This window comes from Orycteropus afer, unplaced genomic scaffold (genome assembly GCF_000298275.1).
Source record: "Orycteropus afer afer isolate SDZICR_OR568_19922 unplaced genomic scaffold, OryAfe1.0 scaffold00160, whole genome shotgun sequence".
Lineage (NCBI taxonomy): Eukaryota > Metazoa > Chordata > Mammalia > Tubulidentata > Orycteropodidae > Orycteropus > Orycteropus afer.
In genome coordinates, this window is record NW_006921747.1 from 5,634,666 (window position 1) to 5,656,887 (window position 22,222).

The following is a 22,222-nucleotide window of genomic DNA, read 5'->3' on the forward strand; positions in this document are numbered from 1 at the left end:
GTTTCAGAGTCTCTTCTGTCATCCACTTTGGTCTTCTCTTCTTTTCTCATCTTTTTAGTGATCTCTTGCTTTCTTCATGGATAATGTTCTTGATAACAGGAGGTAGTTGTGTCTTTATCAGGTGGGCTTTAAACATGCCAAGAACTTAGGTTTGGAAAAGGATATTTCAGAGGTCACGGGTATCCCCTTGTATGTGGAAGAGTCACTATCTTGCACTTACTGAGCGACTGTGCTGTTTTCCTGCCTGACATCTTCTTCAGGGGTCGCCAATGATATTTCTGATGACATTTGATGTCTGCCTTTTCGGCTGAATCTAGAACCCAATCCGTCAAATGTGGCTGTTGAAAGCACCAGTAGTTGGTGCAGCTGTCGTTAGTATTTTCTACCACTAGAGGGCACTGCCGGCTCACCTTTCCCTCAATGCTGGCAAGCGAGCAGCCCCTGCCACCCTGCTCAGCTACCTAGAACTCAGCTTCCCACACACAAAACCAAGTAGGGGCGACCATCTAGACTCTTTTGAGCCCCTCAGATTTCCTTGTAAATTGCAGGAAGACAGCTCTTCCATGTTCAAGGGGCTAGCATTCTGCATGTCAAAACTGTCGAGTGAGGAGGGCGAGGAGGCAGAGAGCAAGGGCAGAAGGAAGTTGTGGACCTAAGCAAACAAGTTCAGTCTTGCCCCAGGGTCTTGGTGTGTGTGGGGTGGCGGCGGCGTGGGCGTCTCCATAGAGCAAAACTTCAGTCATTCTTTCCAGCTTTTGCCAAAAACCTCCCTCTAAGTACCCTTCGGGAGCTCTGGTAGCATAGTGGCTAAGACACTTGCCTGCTAACCAGACGGCTGGCGGTTCAAACCCACCAGCCACTCCTCGTAAGGAAGGTTGGGCAATCCTACTTCTGTAGTGATACTGCCTCGGAAATCCAAGGAGGGGTCGCTATGAGTCGGGCCGACTCGACGGCCCATAACAACAACAACAAGTACCCTTCACCTCTTCGTATTCCTTTTGTGACCCCCTTGATTTACCTTTTTAAAGGCACTTAACATTTAAAAATTATTAGGGCTTAGTGACATATTATTATAGGTATCGTCCACTTTTCAAATTTCGCTTTACACTTCTCTTTTTCAAAAGACCTATATTAATTAACTGAAAGAAACCCAAAGGGGATTTTTGCTTTTAGGAAGAAAAAGGCGAAAAGCGTATTTGTTTCACCACCAGCCAATAAAGAAACAGCATGTTAAGTCCAGCAGCAAAAGTGGCGTGGCCAAGCTCCTTCTCCTGGAACTACAGTCAGCATCTCAGTCAGGCCACACAGCTTTGAACCTTGTCTGAACACCATAAAACCAAAACCAAAATCAAATCCACTGATGCTGAATCAATTCTGACTCATATCGACCCTGTAGGGTGGGGTCCCATAGGGTTTCCAAGGGTGTAACTTTTTAGGAAAGCAGAAACCACATCTTTCTCCCTGGGAGTGGCTGGTAGGTTCAAACCGCTGACATTTTGGTTAGCAGCCTAGTGTTTTAACCACTTCACCACCAGGGCTGTGTGAACACTACATGTTAGTGTTATTTTAGGTTTTATATGTTATTCGGTATGATTTGGTAGGTTATTTTTTGGGTCTGGGAACGCAGAATTATTTTTCCCATATTAACTGTAAATGCTTCTTTGCTTTATGCGATTTCAGTTTACGAAAGATTTCATAGGAACATTCTACTCTCAGATAGCTAGGGAAACTCCTAATGCATTAAACACCACCACCTCCCCGACCACTCAGGTTCACAGATTTCTGTTTGCTGCCCGTGGCCAATTTAATTCAAGCAATGATACAAAATCGTTTTAAGGCAATGAAATAGGCTGACACAAAAAATCAATCTGGCAATGAAAGTGGGGAGGGAAGGGGAGGAGAGACAAAGGCTCATTTATTAACAATCCTGGAACCAGGAACTTTTAAGCATCTGGTTTCAGCTTTCCCAAACAAATCACACCACCTGTATTAATATTTATCTAACATATTTCTTCCCACCACTTGTCTGTCACTTGTCACATTGTGGAGGCTTGCATGTTGCTGTGAGGCTGGAGGCTATGCCACGTGTATTTCAAATAACAGCAGGGTCCACCATGGTGGACAGGTTTCAGCAGAGCTTCCACACTAAGAGACTCAAAAGGAGGAAGGGGCCATCCACTTCTCAAACAACTGGCCAGTGAAAACCTTATGAACAGCAGTGGAACACTGATACATTACTGGAAAAGTTTATGAATAGCCCTGAAACATTATCCAGTATAGGGCTGGATGATGAGCTCTTCAGGTTGGAAGGCACTCAAAATATGACTGGGAAAGAGCTGCCTCCTCAGAGTAGTTGTTATTAGGCGCCGTCGGGTCATCTTCGACTCATAGCAACCTTATGCACAGCAGAACGAAACACTGCCTGGTCACGCACCAGCTCCAGATGTGGCATGACTCAAAATGAGAAAAAACAGCTGCAAACATCCATTCATAATTGTAACATGGAATGTATGAAGTATGAATCTAGGAAAACTAGAAGTTGTCAAAAATGAAATGGAACACATAAAGATGGATATCCTAGGCATTAGTGAGCTGAAATGAACTGGTATTGGCCATTATGAATCAGACAATCATATGATCTACTATGCTGGGAATGATAATTTGAAGAGGAATGTGTGGCATTCATCGTCACAAAGAATGTTTCAAGATCCATCCTTAAGTACAATGCTGTCAGTGACAGGATATTATCCATACACCTACAAGGAAGACAAGTTAATACTACTATTATTCAAATTTATGGACCAACCACCAAAGCTAAAGATGAGGAAATTGAAGATTTTTACCAACTTCTGCAGTCTGAAATTGACCAAACATGCAATCAAGATGTCAAGATGTATTGATTATTGCTGGCGATTGGAATGCAAAATTTGGAAACAAAGAAGAATTACCAGTAGTTGGAAAATAAGGCCTTGGTGATAGAAATATGGCCTGGAGATCTCATGATAGAATTTTGTTAAGACCAACAACTTAAAACCAAACCAAAACCAAACTCACTGCCACTGAGTTGATTCCAACTCTCGGCGAACCCCATTGGGTTTCTGAGGTGGTAAATCTTTACAGAATTAGATAGCCCCATCTTCTTTCTACAGAGCAGCTGGTGGGTTTGAACCAGCAACCTTCTGCTTAGCTGTCAAATGCCTTAGACATGGTGCCACTAGAGCTCCTTACCAACAACTTATTCATTGCAAATACCTTTTTGCAACAACATAAACAGCAGCTATGCACGTAGACTTTGCCAGATGGAATACAGGGGAATTGAATAGACTATGTCTGTGGAAAGAGGCAATGGAGAAGCTCAGTATCTTCAGCCAAAAATAAGGCCAGGAGCTTACTGTGGAATACACCATCAATTGCTCGTTTGCAAGTTTAAGTTGAAGCTAAAGACAATTAAAACAAGTCCACAAGAGCCAAAATATGACCTTGATTATATCCCTCCTGAATGTAGAGACCTTCTAAAGAATAGATTTGATGCACTGAACACCAATGACCAAAAACCAGAGGAACTGTGGGATGCCATCAAGAACATTATACATAAAGAAAGCAAAGGGTCATTTAAAAGACAGGAAAGGAAGATAAGACCACAATGGATTTCAGAAGAGACTCTGAAACTTGCTCTTGAATGGACAGTAGCTAAAGCAAATGGAAGAAATGACAAGATAAATGAGCTGAACAGAAGATTTCAAAGAGCAGCTTGAGAAGACAAAGCCAACTATTATAATGACCTAGAGTTAGAAAACCAGAAGGGTAGAACACGCTCAGCATTTGTCAAGCTGAAAAAACTGAAGAAAAAATTCAAGCCTCTAGTTGCAATATTGAAAGATTCTATGGGCAAAATAAGGAGTTCTGGTGGTGTAGTGCCTAAAGCACCTGACTGCTAACCAGAAGGTTGGCAGTTCAAAGCCACCAGCCACTCCACAGAAGAAGACTGGGCAATCTACTTCTGTAAAGAATTACCACCTTGGAAACCCAAAGGGTGTTGCTATGAGTTGGAATAAACTTGATGGCTGTGAGTTTGGTTTGGTTTTACTTTACAGGCAAAATAGTGAATAATGCAGGAAACATCAAAAGAAGATGGAAGGAATACACAGAGTCATTGTACTAAAGAGAATTGGTCAATGTTCAACCATCTCAGGAGGCAGCATATGATCAAGAACCAATGGTATTGAAGGAAGAAGTTGAAGCTGCCCTGAAGAAACTGGTAAAGAACAAGGCTCCAGGAATTGACGGAATACCCACTGAGATGTTTCAACAAATGGATGTCCCACTGGAGGCACTCACTCGGTTATGCCAAGAGATTTGGAAGACAGCTACCTGGCCAACTGACTGGAAGAGATCCATATTTGTATCCATTCCAAAGAAAGGTGATCCCAAAGAATGTGCAAATTATCAAACAATTTCATTTATACCACACATAAATAAAATCTTGCTGAAGATAATTCAAAAATAGTTGCAGCAGTATATTGACAGAGAACTTCCAGAAACACAAACTGGATTCAGGAGAGGATGTGGAATGAGGGATATCACTGCTGATGTCAGATGGATCTTAGCTGAAAGCAGAAAGATGTTTACTTGTGTTTTATTGACTGTTCAAAAGCATTTTATTGTGGGGACCATAACAAATTATGGATAACACTGAGAAGACTGGGAATCCCAGAACACTTAATTGTGCTCACGAGGAACCTGTAAATAGACCAAGAGGCTGTCATTCAAATAGAATAAGGGGATACTGCATGGTTTAAAATCAGGAAGGGAGTGTGTGAGGATTGTGTCCTCTTACCATACTTATTCAGTATGTATGCTCAGCAAATAATCTGAAAAGCTGGACCAGAGGAAGAAGAGCATGGCATTAGGATTAGAAGAAGACTCATTAACAACCTATGATACGCAGATGACACAACTTTGCTTTCTGAAAGTGAGGATGATTGAAGCATTTACTGATGAAGATTACAGATTACAGCCCTCAGTATGGATTACATTTCAACATAAAGAAAACAAAAATCCTTGTAACTGGACCCATAAGCAGCATCACGATAAATGGAGGAAAGCTGAATCTGCCAGAGATTTTATAGCACTTGTTCCCACAATCAACCCAAAGGAAGCAGCAGTCAAGACATCAGATGACATGTTGCATGGGCAAATCTGCTGCAAAAGGCGTCTTTAAAGTGCTGAAGAGTAAAGCTGTCTCTTTGAAGACTAAGGTACGCTCAACCCAAGCCATGGTATTTTCAGTCGCCTCATATGCATGTGAAAGCTGGACAATGAATAAGGAAGACCAAAGAAGAATTGATGCTTTTGAGTTGTGGTGCTGGTGAAGAATACTGAAAGCACCATGGACTGACAGAAGATTAATAAATCTATCCTGGAAGAAGTGCAGCCGGAATGCTCCTTGGAAGTAAGAATGGCCAGACTTTGTCTCACCTACTTTGGTCATGTTGTCAGAAGGGACCATTCCTTGGAGAAGGATATCAAGCTTGGCAAAGTGGAGTACAACAAAAAAGAGGAAGGCCCTCAATGAGATGGACTGACACAGTGGCTGCAACGATGGGCTCAAGTATAGCAAGGATTTGTGAGGCTGGTGCAGGACTGGGAAGTATTTCATTCTGTTGTATGTAGGTCGCTATGAGTTGGAGCCAACTTGATGGCACCTAACAACAACATATTTCTTTAAATAAGGCACTCTGGTGGTGCAGTGGTTAAGTGCTAGGCTGCTAACCAAAAGGTCAGCAGGTCAAATCCACCAGCTGCTCCATTGGAGAAAGATCTTCTGTAAAGACTACAGCCTTGGAAACCCTACAGGGCAGTTTTATTTTGTACTATAGAGTTTCTATGAGCCAGAATTGATTTGATGGCAAGGATTTTTCTTTAAATCACCCCAGGTCTAACTGTACACCTACTTGAGCTTTATCCTAAATAAAATATCTATGAAATCACAAGTTTGATACACGAATGCACATTAATCTCTAACCCACATTAACATAAACACATGAAAATTAAAATGCTCTCATGTCTAACACCCAAAACCATCTCTGTCTGTCACACTTCAGGAAAACTCATCATCTCTTTAATTTCCCTGGCAATGCTAAGTGTTGGAAAGAATTAGTTATCTTTAAACAAAGGAGAAATCACAGGCTCAGAGGGGTTAAACAAACCTCCCAAGGTCACAGAGGGGTGAAGTGGGGCTTTAAGTAACTTCTCAGGCACCTGAGGGTGCTTCTACTCTGTTTAAGGGTGTGGGTTGAGCGCCCATCTCTCCCTCCAGAGGGCTATCACCTTACCCGGGCCAGGCTGACTCCAGCAGGGACCTTGTAGGGCACGTACTTCCTGTAGATATGGCCCACCCTGGAGCAGGGAATGTCCTCCATGCGGCCCCCACACATCCACACCTGTAGAGATGAAGGGAGAGAAGATAATGTTCCTGTCTCCAATTCACTGTCCCTCAAAGGCCAGTGCTCCTTATTGCATCCAACAAAAAGCATCAGCCGGGATATAGCCCCTGGTTCATAGAACTAACAAGGGCAGAGATCCAAAGTAAAAACAGCAGCAGTAAAACACAGCTGATGGCACTGAGTGATTACTCATTGCCAAGCACTATGCTAAGAGCTTCCCATGCATAATCACATTTGAGACTCATCAGAAAACCTATAAGGTAGGTAATAACATAGCTCCATGAAACAGATTAGGAAACTGAGCCCCTGAGAAGCTAAGAAACTTGTCTGAGGATACAGAGCTAGTAAGTCGTGGGGCCAGAGTTTAAGTCCAGTTGTAGCTGACGCCAGAGTCTGAGCTCTAAACCACTGTGGATGCTGGAGCGCTGCGTTGAGAAGTCTAAGGCAGCATCAGGCCTCAGTGGGAAAACCTACGGTGATCACTTAGTGATGTCTGCCACAGGAAAAGAGAGTTTGAGCACACAGGCACTTATGTTTACTGATTCTGGCGTTAGACTCGAATTTCCTCCTAGATCTTTAAGTCTCTTACTGGGTTACATAAGCGGGCCCAGTAGCCTCTCTGGCTTAACTTCTTCCTGTAGTGGGGTTTGTTAAGCCATGCAGGTGGGTATGGCTGCAGTATGGGGACTGCAGTGTGGGTTCCTCTCTGCATCCTATCTTCCACCCAGGGGGAAAATCTGGCTGTCACACAGAGCAACTAGGTTTGCCTGCACACTGGGCAGACAGCACTTTGGGAGTCCTTACCGAGTACAGTAATGCTGACTTACACTCACTGATGGGACCAGCCTGGGAAGCCCTTCCTCAGCACACGTGGGTTCAAATCCTGGGTTGGCCATATACCAGCCTTATGACCTTGATCACAGCACTTCACTTCTCTGAGCTTCAGTTTCCTCACATGTAAAGGACTGAATGAGGTGAGACTGGGGGATTAAATAAAATACTCCTTGTAGTGCTTAGCAGTAGTGTTAGCAACTACTATTACTAATTCATACCATTGAGTAATGTATACAGGGTACCTGTTACATGCCCAACATTGTGCTGGGACATGTAACAATGAATAAGTTAACCAAGGCCCTTGCTCATCAGGGTGTGTGGTAGCCAGCAGCCAGGACGGTCCCCAATGATCTTTGCGTCCTGATATTAGTACCTTTGTATAGTTCCCTCCTATACTGAGCAAGGCTGTCTTGTATAACCAATACTGCAGAAATATTAGTCGTTAAAGACACTATGGCTTCCACCTTGCTCTCTGAGATTGATTGCTTAGAGAAAGTCAGCTGCCATGTTGTGAGGTCATTCACACAGCCCTGTGGAGAAGTCCATAAGGTAATAAGGAGCAGAGGCTTCCTGTCAAGAGCCAGCATTACTGTGCCAGCCATGTGAGTGAGCCATCTTCAGAAGCAGATCCTCCAACCCCAGTCAAGCCTTCAGATGACTGAAGCCTCAGCTGATTATCTTGAATGCAACCTTGTAAGAGACTTTAAGCCACTAAGCTGCTTCCAAATCCCCAACCCACAGAAACTGCTAGAAAATAACTGCTTATTGTTGTTTTAAGACATTATCTCTTGGGGTAATTTTTTCCTGTGGGAAAAGATATCTAAGACACAGAGAGAGATAGTTTCAGACAGTGATACATGCTAGAGAAAGACAAAACAAGATTCACTGTATGGGGTGCTATTTTATACCAGTGGTCAAGGAAAGTCACACTGAGAAGGGACTATTTGAGAGGATACTTAAAGGATGAGAAGGCAAATGTAACATGAAGATTGAGAATGGGGGAGAGAATAGAGAGAACAGCAAGTGCAAAGGCCCTGGGGTAGGGGGTGAGCTTGTCATGATCATTGCACAAAGAAAGCCAGAGGCCTGGAGCACAGGGAGCAAAGGGAACAGTGATGGGAGGGGAACAGGGTGGGGCCAGTTCATGAGGATGTAATAGGGCAGAGTGAGGAGTCAGCCATGGACAGTCTTCAGTGAAGGAGATGACATAATCCAATTTATATTTTATCCACGTGACTCCAATTATGGAGTAAGGAATGACCTGTAGGATGCAGGCTTTGGGGAGTATGGCTTAGGAAGCCCCTGCAGGAGTCATGATAGCTTCATGTGAGGAGGTGGCTGTAGCCATGGTGGGATGCAGCTGGACTGATGACAGTATTATTAATCTAATCATAGCCCCTCGTTGTGGAGTGAGGGGCGAGAAGAGAACATCTACAACCGTGATCTGTGGAAAAGAGCCCCTTCTTGCATGTACTGTGCAATGAGCTACTGGGGACGGGACTCCATTGGCTCTAAAAGGGTTGCTTTTTCACCTAGCACCTGACGGGTCTCAGTTCACTGTGACTTCTCACAATTACTGCCCCCCAGCCCCCAGTGACATTGTCCCAGCTTCCCACGAGGGGATGCACATGGCATGGGGCTGCAATTAGTGGAAGTGCTGCCTAGAGAAATGCAATTCTATTCTCATCTGGGGGGAGTCAAGCAAGTCAATAGAACAGAACGTTGGTCTCGAGATAATGGGCTCCTGATGGCAGATTAATGTCAAGGCCAAGCCAAGAAGTTTATTTTCAAATCAGGAGATATTGATCAGATGCCAACATCCTATAACAATAACTCTTCCTTTATACAAAGTGAGTGATGTGGAAGGGATGCTTTTGTTGGGCAGAGTTTGCCTACGTTGCTACTGGGCTGCCCCCTGCCTTTCAGGTGGCAGAGTGGCACTGAGCAGGTGGGGGATGCCTTGCCCTGCTCTATTTCTGAGTGTCTCCTGGGTGGCTGGCTAGGCTGGTGTCCAGCTCCCTCGACTCCATATTAAACTCGCATTAGCTAACAAGGCTGCATCTCCAGTTCTGCCCTGGCCGGAGGGAGGGATGGGGGGGAATCCTTCCTTTGTGCAGATGGATATCAGTCTCCAAATCCTTCTCTTTCCTGTGACCTCTGGTTTCCTCGGCCCCAACCACACCTGCCATCAGCCTGAAGGTTCCTGAGGGACAAGGATGACCTTGATTTGTCTCAAGTTCCTGGGCTATCTGGAACCCAGAGGGAGTCTTTGCTTTGGATAATGGGTTTCATCAATAGCTTCCCTGACCAGGACAGGATTTGCTGGCACTGGCTCTCTGTGGATGAGCTACCTTCAGAGACAGACACCTATTCAGCTTAGGCTGCTGCCAACTCCTAGGTCCTCTGGGAGCCCCTGAGCAGCCTGTGAGGAGCCCAGTGCTGTCACCTTCAACTCTTCTAAGTGTCCTCTGGCCACCACAGTGCATCAGTACTATGAGACAGCACATAGCTTATTCAGCAGCTCCTGTGGTCTATATGCCACAGCTGAGGCACTGTCAGACCCACCTGGGCATCCTTCACCCTCACACCCTTTCTCATCACACCTTTTGTTATGAATTGTATTGTGTCCCCCAAAATATGTGCTGGAATCCTAACCCCTATATCTGTGGATGTAATCCTGTATGGAAATGGGGGTTTCTTTGTTATGTTAAGGAGTTCTGGTGGTGCAGTGGTTAAAACATTTGGCTGCTAGCCAAAAGGTAGGTCTGGACCCATTAACTGCCCCACAGGGGAAAGATGTGGCAGTTTGCTTCTGTAGAGATTTACAGCCTTGGAAACCGTAAGTGGCAGTTCTACTCTACCCTATAGTGTTGCTATGAGTTGGAATCTACAGCAGTGGGTTTTGCTACATTAATTAGATCACACCTAAGTTACCAGAAGAGTAGATTAGGTACAGATATACACACCTGGGGAGGAGAGGCAAAGAGAGATGCCATATGAGGATTGGCTACAAGCCAAGGAATGCCCTAAACTACCAACAAGGAAGGGATCAACATGGCTGATACCCTGATTTGGATTCTTAGCCTCCAGAACCATGAGAAAATAAATTTCTCTTCTTTAAAGCCACCTACATGTGGTATTTGTTACAACAGCACTAGTGTCTTAGTTCTCCAGTGCTGCTGTTACAGAAATATCACAAGTGGATGGCTTTAACAAACAAGAATTTATTCTTTTACAGTTTGGGAGGCTAGAAGTCCGAATTCAGAGTGGCAGCTCTGGAGGCTGTGTGAAGGCCTCTTGATCTTGGGCTTCAGCTCTGCCTCTTGTTCCAGGCCCACTGGAGCTAGAGGCGTCTCCTAATTTACACAGCTGTTAGCTGCTGAGGCTGATGGATCCAAGACTGGCAGGTAAAATGGCACAATCTCAAGATCAGCAGGCAACATGGCAGGCAGAAACTGGAGATAAAGACTCATGAACCAAATGCAGGATCCTTTCTATATATACTGGAAGCAAGCCACACCCCAAATGCAACTTCCCTTCAACTGACTGAAGCAGATTCAATCTGGTCACAGCAGATTCCAACATGGAGGTGATTACACCACATTCAATCTCGTCATGGGAAATTACTACATCCAACTCCTAAGCCACTCAAAATCACGGCACAGCCAGGTTGACACACAACCTTAACTATCACAACTAGGAAACTAAGATGCCTTTTCCCTCTGACAGCTGGGCCCTCACACTGGCTCTTCCTTCTGTCAGATCTTCTTCCACTCTGGTGCCAGTATTTCCCACTGATCCATCTGCTCCTGCTCAACTGCCACCTCCTCAGGGGACTTCTCTGACTCTACCACTGGGCTTTATCACCCTTTGATGTGTACACACAGAGCCATACACTTTTCCTTCATTGTTTTGTCAGACAATATACATTATCCACATGGTTGTTTGTTTCAGGTCTAGTCCTCTGCACTGGGCATCAGTGCACCTTCTCTCTTTTGGGGATTGTCTCCTAGCCCTTCCACTTGGGGACCATGACCCAGGCTGGTCAGCTTGAGGCCCTGCCTCCTGGTGTCTAAGGCTAGCGTGAGGCAGGTTGTGCTTGTGCTTGATATGAAAGAGGCCACGTTCTCCTCTGGGATGGAGAGCAAAGAGGACTGTGTGAGTGGTGTCACCAATGGCCATTTGGCCACAACACAGAGAAGGTCGGCCTGTGGGTGTAGCCAGCACAGAGGAGGTCATTGCCAGGAGAGGGATAAAGAGAGGGAGAGGAGAAAGCACCTGGATCCAGTTGTGCTGCTGACAGTCCATCTCTGGGCTCCCTTCTGCCCCCCACTTCTTGGCTACAGCCATTTCAAGAGCTTTCTGTCACTTTCAAATGTAAGCATCCTTGCCAAGTCCTCTGTGTCCCACTGACTTATGTTCTATGTGGCAGGGTCATACAATGGCTATTGTATTTGCCATTGGACCCCACGTGCCTAGCACAGTGCTTTGCCCGTTATAGGCACTCTATATATACTTATGAAGGAATAAATGAACCAAGGCTGATGCAATGTCTTGGGAATAGGGATTTGATTAGAAAAACGATGGATCTCGTTTTGTCATCGATTCTTTAGTCTACAGAGTAAAACCACTGTCTCTTTGTTTTGTTTTGCCTCTAGTAATTGTATCAAGAACATGTCAGGGAGAGGGGTAGGAAATTTTACTCTTTCTTGGGTAAACGGTCCCATATCTTCAGCTCTTTCAGGCTGAGCTTTATGGGTTGAATCCTGGCTAGATTTGTCTGGGGGAAGCAGACAGACATGTGAGGCTAGGAGATAGTGTCACTATTGTGATCACCACTTAGTGCCCTCCCTCCAATGACAAGCAGCTCTCAAACTGCTACTGAAGATACAGGATCTCAAGACTCTTCTTCTGGGGACATACAGTCTGCTGATTCACAGATTCACTGACCATATAAAAGCCTGAGGCATAGAATGGTGTTGGGACTCACGCCGGGTGGTAAGAGTCGGCCACAGATTCCCGGGTCCTGTGGTTCTGCTCATGACCCAGGTCACTTATCTATGTATCTGTAGAACCTTCCCTTATGTCACAGCTGAGGGAGCAACGATTCAAGATCCACAACCACTACAGCACATGGATCACGAGCACACAAGTAGTTTGACTCCCTGCACTCCAGTCCAGTGCCACCACCAGCAGCGTGTGACCTTGTGCAAGTTTAACCTAGGGACCCTCTGTCTCCTCATCTGTGAAATGGGGACGCTAGTCATTGAGACCTCACAGGCAGCTGAGATGGCATGAGACAACCTGTGAGAAGCATTCAGCCTGGTGCCTGGCTCATAGTAAACCTGACTAACATTAGTCATTTCTTCTTGTAAGAGTATGGGAAATACCACTACCTTGAAATTATACAGAGGTTCCTGGGTGGAACAAAATGTTTGTGTGCAGCTGCTAATTAAAGGTTGGCAGTTCAAACCCACCCAGTGGTGCTGTGAAAGACAAGCCTAGCAATCTGCTTTTGTAAAACCTTACAGGCAAGAAAACCCTATGGAGCAGTCCAACTCTGTTAACACATAGGGTCCATGGGTTGGAACTGACTTGACTGCAACAGGTTGAGCCATGAGTTAGAATTAACAGCAACAGGTTGAAATTATACAGTGTTCTGCCCTTTGGCCAACACTATGGCATTTTTTTTTTTTTTTTCAACTGACTTGGTGACAAAACCTACAAGTGGCCAGGAGAATGACAGGCCTAGGTGGGAAGGGGAGTTTGGACATTCTCCTCTCACTCAAGTGATACACCTGTAAGAAGAGTCCCAGTGATGCAGAGAAGAGGGAGCTGTAGTGCTGGCAGCAGCCAGAATCATGTTTGGCCTGGATGGAACCTGTCATATTTGAAAGGGAAGCAAGTACAGACCATTAAGAGGACATTTTTGCAGTTCCCCTCCTTGTGGTGTGAGCTGTCTGGTGTAACTCTCTCTCTCTCTCTCTCTCTCTCTCTCTGTGTGTGTGCTCTGGAGCTTGTTGTTCCACCACAAGGAGTTTCCGGATATGTCCTGCCAGCTCGTTTCTCTAAGCCTTTCTTTTTATCCTCTGCGGAAGAGACTTCTCACTAGAAGCACCATGCCAGCAGACAAGTACACATCTAATTGTAAAAGCCTGCTCCCCATTCACTTTCATTGATGCTTTGATTTATTTTGTTAGCAAACTTCTTTTGTGTGATGACAGGCCTCATTACAGTGTCTATAAAAGACAATTACTCGCTGTTATCTCCTAAACTGAGGGGGAAAAAACGTGTAGTGATGTGCATCAGAAAAATCACAATGGAGCCTGGGGAGAGAGTGGTGAAGGGCCTGTCCTGCGGAAGGGAGACACTGTGGGTGGGCCAGGCAGAGCAGCCTCTCCCTGCCAAGGGCATGCTGCCAGGAACCTTCTGGGAGTGAGGTGGTTGTCCATCCCCTGCTGGACAGACAGAAACAGACTGACATCCAGATTCATCGTTTGCTGCTAGAATCTCTGCTGAGAACCCCTATGTTGTTCAAACCCTATTCAGTTGCATAGTGGGGAAATAACACATAATTGTTGCCACTGATTCTTCAGCATTATCTGTCTGCATAGGAAGCACATAGAGTGGTGGTTATGAGCTCGGGTCTCAAGTCAGACAAAACTGAGTTCTAATCCAGGCTTTTAAGCAAGTTTCTTAAGTCTCAAATCCTCAGTTTCATCATTGGAAAGATGGGTGTTTACTGTGCTGACCTTGTGCGGTTGTTGTGAGGAGGTAATAACACTGGGTCATGGTGGACCCCGGGAACAATTCTGTGTGCAGCATCCTCTGGGGGGGGGGCAGCTGTCGCTGTGTGGGCACTGTCTATATGCATGGAACTCTCAGAGATGAAGGGCTGGTATTATATTCATGTCTTCCAAAAGTTCCTATTGTGGGGCATCTCTCAATTAGCTTGCTTTAAACAAGATGCTGTTTCAGGAAGTCTTACCACATGTAATGATGTCAGTCATGGTAGTTTTGGATGTCTATAACTGTTGCTGGATTCAGTAGGTAAAAAGAAAAAAAAAGTATTTATAAATTATTATTTTTTTTATAAAATACAGTTTTAAGCACATGTGTCTAAATTAATAAATTAAATCTTTAATTATTTCAACATATCTCTAAGTGTTTATAGCCAAATTGGCAAAAAAAAAATGGGGAGATAGTTGCCTTGCATGAGGTTTTGACTTATGCTTGGGAAATATAGCAATGTCACAACAAGTCAGTGATGGAGGCACTTATCACACTCCTAACCTGTGAGGAAACCAAGGCTTAGTGAAACCAAGTACCCCAGGGTCTCTCAGCTCATAAATGGCAGAGCTCATAATGGAATGTGGGGTTGGATTCCCCAGAACCAAGCAAGTCTGAAGCCTTCCTTGTTTAATTTCCCTAGAGCTTGCTCCTGACCCTAATCTTCCTCAAAGATTCTTATTGACACTTGTGTTATGTGACCAAGGAAGGGGTGACCCTTCCCTTGTAATCAAAGCTCTCTGCCACCTGTTCCTATCTCCTTCTACTCTCTCCACATTCCTGACTCCATGTATGGATGCTGCTGGAAACCAGCTGTGAGGCACTTATTCCTTTGCCCCAGTGGGCACATCTGCCTTTCTTTCCATGAACACTGCTGGCCCAATACATACAAATGTGACATCATTCATTCATGACTAATCATTCATCAGTTATTTATTTTAAAACCCTGTTTAGAGAAGTGGGACAGAAACTAGTTGCCAGGGTGGATCCCTGAGCCTTGAAAGCTGTTGTGTGAAAGTGTGGGAACTCACTGGTCAACCAACCTGCCAACCAACCTGTTTCCTCTCCCCTTTCATAAATAAGCCTGAGCATTCTCTGTACAAGTCCCCACCTACTCATTACAAAAGTGATTTTCAAATCTGAGCAAGCATCAGAACCATATGGATGCCTTGTTAAAACACAGATTGCTGGGCCCCATTCCCAGGGTGTCTGACTCAATAGGTGTGAGTGGGGCCTGAGAATATGCATGTCTACCAAGTTCCCCAGGGATGCTGATGCTGCTGGTCTGGAACCACGCTTTCAGAACCACTGCATTTTAGAATCATGCTAACCGATCTCAGGTGAATGGTGCCTGCCTGCTCACACTTTATCTGCTAAGTTTGTGATTGTTAGTGCTCCCCTCTAGATGAGGAAATAAAGCCTCATTGAAAGGATAGGTAAGGTGTCCAAGGTCTCACAGAGCTGGTTCCAGAGCTAGGCCCAGAGCAAAGGCCTCTGGCCTCTGTCTTATGCTTTTTCCACTTCTATCTTCCTGCAACCACAGCCTGAACACAACAATAGCCACAAGAACGCCAGCATTAATAGCTACCATTTATTGACCATTTATTATATCCTGGGCACTGAGCTAAGCTTTTAACATATTTTAACTAATATGGACATAAGTACATTCTGAAAGATTAATCTAACCTCATTATATAGATGAAGCAGCTCAGGTCAGAATGGTAAGTCACTTTCCCTCAGAAACCCAAGGAGGGGTTGCCATGAGTAAGATCCGACTTGACGGCAGTGAGTTTGGTTTTTTTGGTTTTACTAATGCAAGAACAAAGGCATGAAGAAATAGGTGTGTGCCAGTTAGGGAGTGACATGTGGACCCTGGCACAGGTGACCCTGGGGTCTTTGAGCTGTATCCCTGAAGGAAAAATGGGAGGGCAGGCTCCTGTTTTGAGGCTGGCTCTCTGGACAGAGAGACACTCACAGAATTTCAAATGGCTTGCTGAGAGTCCCAGCAAAAGCCTTCCCTGTTCCAGGCAGACACTCTTGGAAAGGCTGGGCCTGTGTGGCCTGGGAGGAAAATGCTGCTTGCATTACAATACTGCAAAAAGGGCACGGGGATGGTATCTTCTGACCTCCTCTAATTGCACAAGAGGAAGATGGAATCACCATCAACAGCCCAAGGCTTATTCCTAAGAGGGTAGCCATACTGCCACCCTCCAACCTTTTCACTAACTCTAACACCAGCTGTCCCTCCCATGGCACTCACTACTTCTCTGTTGAGTTTGATAATTTGTTGCAATGGCTGCACAGAACTCAGAGATAACACTCATGATTATGGGGTTTATTAAGGAAGTAACAGGCTACAGTTCAGGTTCAGGAAGGTGCTCAGAATATAACTCTTCATCATGACAGTCTCGCCTCTGCTATGCCCTCAGGCTTGCCTCTCTGGCCATTGGCCTCCACCCTGCTCGGACAAGTGTTACAAAGCTCTTTTAGCTTTGCCAATACACCTATGTGCAACCCCTCCACCAACAAGCCTCTCACCTAAGGGCACTCAGCTTTCTCACTCCATGGGCTGAAAAGCCCCCTCCTCTGTCTCCTGCCTCTTGGTTCTTCTGCTGCTGTATCTTAGCCAGGCGTCTCTCTCTGCTAGGCATTTATGCCAAGGAGGTCCAGTGCCAGGATCTCAGGTCCAAGGACACACTCTACTTCATCTCCTGCTCTCCCCTCTTGATGGCATTAAGATTCATCTTTCTGCCTCTAGGAAGGCTCATGGTAAGCCTGGCAGAGGGACAAAACTAACCAATCCCAAGATCAGAGTTCTACACACCTTATTTGGATGGTCCCACACAGTAATCCGGAAAAGCTGGAAAAGCCATACCAAGTAATTCACTGCACCGCAAACATGTCCCCAGGATCCTTGGATAACCCAGGGACAGGCTAGCCCTGGGCTTCCTGCAGCTAGTCTGCCACTGGCCTGAGACCCAGAGAGCTGGAAGGGGACTGTGAGAGGGATGAGAAAATACACTGCCATGCAGGGCTTTGACGGTGGCCCCCAATCATCCTCTGCCATTTAAATTGGCCTTGGAAATCACTGTCCCCTCCTTTTCAGCAATTTACTCCCTCAGGCTGCCGGGCCCTTCCTGTAAAATGGCCTCTCGCTAGACTGGAAACACTCTTGCTCCATCCCCCTCATCGGGGGTAATGAGATGAGCACTGTGCTGGGAGTCAGGACATCTGGGATTTAGCCCAGGCACTGCCATTTTGTAGCTGAGCGACAGTCACCTAACCTCTCTGGGCATCAGGTCATATTACCTTGGCCAGTTTCTGGGGGTATATCTACCTTTTTTTCACATACACTATTTTACCTAATCCTCCTGATAATGATGTTTTATGGAAGGAAAATGTGATAGCTTTTCTTGTTCTTAACTTGCCCAAGGCAATGTGAATTGGGCCAGCCTCTTAGGCATCAGAGTGACCTTCCTGACTTCTGCAGGGAAAGGCCTCCTTCCCTGCCCCCTCATGTGGCTCTCTCCATCACTCCTTCATTCCCTGCACACCTGCCTGGGCAAAGGCTGGGTCGTCAGCCCCATCTCCATCTCTCCAGGGGCAATGGGACCGTGGCCTGTGTCTCCTGGAATAGATAGACCCTGCAGAAGTGTTTCAGGAGGGGCTCAGTCCCCTCTTTACTGGATTCTCTTTAGACCTTATTTGTGAAGAATTTCATCCTGAACTTGCAAACAGGCTAAACAGGTGTTGGGGAGAGGGCTAGCTGACAGTGCTTAAAAATCAACTATTTTTCTCATTTATAAAAAAAAATATTGTTATTTTTTTCCTGATTGTACAAGTAGCAGTACTAGTTGCTATCTAGCTGATTTCAACTCATGGTGACCCAATGTGTGTCAGAAAAGAGCTGTGTTCCATGAGGTTTCCAAAGGCTGAATTTCTGGAAATAGATCTCCAGGTCCTTCTTCCGAGGGCTTCTTCGTGGGCTTGAATTTCCACCTCTTTGGTTAGCAGCCATGCGTGTTAACTGTTTGTACCACCCAGAGATTCCAATTATAAAAATAATACATATGTATCATGAACCCACTTAATGTTACAGAAACACATGGAACAGAAGGTGACAGCTACACTCTAGCCATCCAACAGTAGTAGCCACCACTGACAGGAAGACTTTTGGGTCTTGGAGTCAGAGCATGGGCTTGGAAGGAAGATAGCAGGGTTTAATCCCATTCCAGCAGTGTGATTATGCAGAAGTAATTGTCTCTAAGCCTTAGTCTCCTCATCTATGAAATGGGGAAAATGAGAGTATTGCCATGTAGATTAAGTGATACTGTGTGCACAGTGATGAGCCCCGGACTCCACACGTGACTGAGTAGGAGCACTCAGTGAACAGCAGCTGGTATAAGCATAGACTTATATAACATATTAGACTATGTTTTCTCTTCGCATTTGTCATATATGTAAAAACTAAAACTGACATCATATAACATACTATTCTGTACTTTAGGAGTTCCTGGGTGGTGCTAACAGAAAGGTTGGAGGTTTGAGTCCATCTGGGGATGCCTTGGAAGAAAGTCCTGACAATCTACTTCCAAAAATTCAGCCATTGAAAGCCCTGTGGAGCACAGTTCTATTTTGATATACATGGGGTTGCCATGAGTCAGGGCTGATTCAACAGCAACCAACAAATAACTGGTAATCCTACACTTATCTTTTTAAACTTAATTTTGTAGGCTTTTAACTTCTTTTATATAATATCCCTTCGTTTAGATGTGCCCTAACTTATTTAACCCCTGAGGATGTAATCTGGGTCATTTGCAGTTTTCCCACATTATAAATAATGCTTCAGCCAACAGTGCCTACCTAACTCTCTGCTCATCTATGCAGTTTTTTCTCTTGGAGAAACTCCTGGGCATGGAATTTCAGGGATAAAGAATATGCCTGCTTTAAAATGTAGCAGACTTTTCCAAATTGCTACTCACAAAAGATAGATCCACTTACATTTCCCAAAGCCCTCATCTTTCTCATCCCAGTCTGCTTGGACACTTCCTCTTCTACACATCTCATGTCATTGGTTGTTGTTATGTGCCGTCAAGTCAGACCTGACCTGACTCATAGCGACCCCCCCTTGGGTTTCCAAGGTAGTATCGCTATGGAAGTATATTGCCCCATCTTCCTTCCGAGGAGTGGCTGGTGGGTTTGAACCACCAGCCTTCTGGTTAGCAGTCAAGTGCCTTAGGCACTATGCTATCAGAGCTCCTACACATCTCATGTTATTGTTGTTGTTATATGCCCCTGAGTCGGCCCCGACTCATAGTGACCTCCTCCTTGGGTTTCTGAGGTGGTATCACTACAAAAGTAGGATTGCCCAACCTTCCTTCCAAGGAGTGGCTGATGAGTTTGAACCGCCAGCCTTCTGGTTAGCAGTCAAGTGCCTTAGGCTCTATGCTACCAGAGCTCCTGCACATCTCATAGTGACAGCTATTCTAACCATGGCCTCTAGGGGACACTGTGCAGTCTCATTTCAGCTCATCCTGCTGCCGCCACCTCTAATGCAAAGAGCCCATCATATCTGTGTAAATCAAAGCATTTTTTCCACAGCATCTTATGTGATCCTCTCCTATGAAGTAGGAAGGAAAACTATGTCAGTATTACCTGGGACTGAGGGCCAGCAAGATCGAATGATTGGTCATGAGTCGCCACATGAGTGGAGAACAGAGAAAGGACCTCAGGGCCCTGTCTTCTCACTGAAGACCTTTCCCAGCATACCCCATCACCTAAAATGGGATGGTTAAGTCAAGGCAAAGAAAGTTTTATCAGGCAGGCATTGATTTAAAACACTTCTTACGTCCCAGGCATTAGGGGCATGGAGGTAAACAAGCCATATCCTCTGCCTCCAGGGAGCTCAGAGTCTGCTGCAAAAGACAGGTAGATAATTGGATCATGTCACACAGGTGTCAAGAGCCATGAAGGCAGTGTGGCTATATGGGGAATGCAAGGTTGGGGTGCTCCCTAATCAGCACAGGAGGCTATCCACATCAGCTAAGAGCAGAAGGATGAGCTTGCCCGGACTAAGAAAAGGCATTTCAGGAAGATTGAATGGCATGTGACTCCAAAGAGCCTGGCATGGGGGTTGGGCTTGCAAGAAGTGCTGGATGGCTGGGTGAGGTGGAAATCCACGGTTTTCCTGGCCCCATATCCATCCTCCCTTCTGGCCACAGAATCTGGACTTTCTTTTGGGGAACCAGGTACCCCTACTCTCCTGGCTTGTTCAGGATTGGCATGTGACTGTGGCCTGGATGATTAGAACATTGCTCAGAGATGGGCAAGGGACCAGCAGGCCAATGGGTTTCAGTTCGGGGACTTCTAAGGAATAATGGGAAAAAGAAACTCTATTTCCACTGGGCTTGAAGTCTGCAGCTGCTGGGGTTCTCCATGGGAAGCCCATCTGAGAGGGGATCAACCCAGGTCAATGCACAGGCAATGAAGTGAGAGAGCCCGAGCCCAGGTGAGATACTGTAGACCTGGATCCAGCCAGGCCTGGAGGACTGACCTGGGATTTCAGTCCTGTGAGCCAGTCAATGCTTACTTTTTTGTTTAAATCAGGTTGATTTGTAACCAAGAATCCAGACTAATGCACTGGGGTAGAGGACAAGGGGGAGGGTGGAGTGGCATACAGGGGCCAGCTTGTAAAGGTAGGGGTTGCTATGAGTCGGATCTGACTCGATGGCAGTAAGGTTTTTTTTTTTTTTTTTTTCGCATTATGGATTTACTCAACCCTTAGAACTGGGAAGACTCACTCGTAAGTGGGAGATCTTAGCTAGCTAAGAGAGGGAGGAGAAAAAGTAATGGACTTTTCTAGAAAATTCAGAGCCTTTGGAATATCTTTTCTGGGTTTTTCCCATCGGAATGAATGGCCTGGCCTGGAATTGGAGACAAATTATTACTTTGACTGCCCTAACAGCATGTATCAATTTATCTTAATTTCTGAAAATACATTCACACCTTTCAGACCAACCTCTTTTCTTTGTCACCAAGAAGAGGTCTTGTTGTTGTTGTTGTTGTTATGTGCCGTCGAATCAAACCCGACTCACAGCGACCCCTCCTTGGGTTTCCGAGGCAGTATCACTATGGAAGTAGGATTGCCCAACCTTCCTTCCGAGGAGTGGCTGGTGGGTTTGAACTGCCAGCTGTCTGGTTAGCAGGCAAGTGTCTTAGCCACTATGCTACCAGAGCTCCCAGAAGAGATCTTAGCAGATATTAATCAGAGGGAATGTGGGCCTTCATAAGTGCCCTGCTCTGGCTGAAATAGAACCCCCGGCATTTCCGTGTAGACTTGCCAGTAGATGAATGGATTTGCTTGTCCCCTGTGCCCTGGGCAGGCCTTCCACAGAGGCCTGGAAGGCAAAGCATGGACAGATGGGCTGTCAGTAGCTCCAAGAACTTGCATTCTCAAAGCCAGGAGAGAGAAAGCCAAGGGAGAAAACTCTTCCTCCTGTACCTCAGCACCTCCTCATTACACTGTCTCATTTCCCCTTGAGAGTGAAGGGCATAACTGGATCAAATGGAAACATGAGCCAGCCTCCTTCCCCCACCTGGATGAGACACTTCCAATATGGCTTCATTACCAAGCCTTTTGTAAATAAACTGTGTGGAGAAAAATGCCATTTGTTCTGCTGTAATTGCCTGATGAGCATCATTAGATGGGTCTTTGAAACACACAGAATGAAATCATTTTGGGTTTAGAAATTCCTTTGTGCAAGTATTTCTCCATTCACTATTCTCTACAGAGGGAGTCTTTGAAGGGGAACTTCTTGACCAAGGATCCAGTTCAGAGCTTGGAGGCCAATGGTGGCCAGGACACATCTGTTTGAGTAGTCAATCAGAAAATATTTTCTAAACACCCACTTTGTGCCACACAATCCTTTAGGTACTTGGGATATTGCAGTGAATAAAATACACAAAGGTTCCTATCCTCAAGAAGTTTATATTCTGGTGAGAACTCAAAAGATAGGTGCCCATTTCTCAGAACAAACTTGGTAGAAAACCTCAAAAATCAAGTTTGTTTAACAGATAGTCTGGAGAACTGTGAAATAAAAACCCTTTGGATTTCTGTGTGTGAGTTCATTGTTCTCTTAAGGATGTATCTTCAG

The 22,222-nt window shown here is 45.4% G+C and overlaps 1 protein-coding gene across 1 annotated transcript in view; it reads right to left on the minus strand.

Annotated features, from left to right (window-relative positions):
• GALNT10 (polypeptide N-acetylgalactosaminyltransferase 10) overlaps nt 1–22,222 on the minus strand; it is a 514,012-nt gene that overhangs the window by 46,444 nt on the left and 445,346 nt on the right. The window contains exon 8 of the mRNA XM_007946422.2: nt 6,336–6,443. Within this exon, the coding sequence (XP_007944613.1) occupies nt 6,336–6,443 (108 nt within the window). The remainder of the gene's footprint in view (nt 1–6,335; nt 6,444–22,222) is intronic.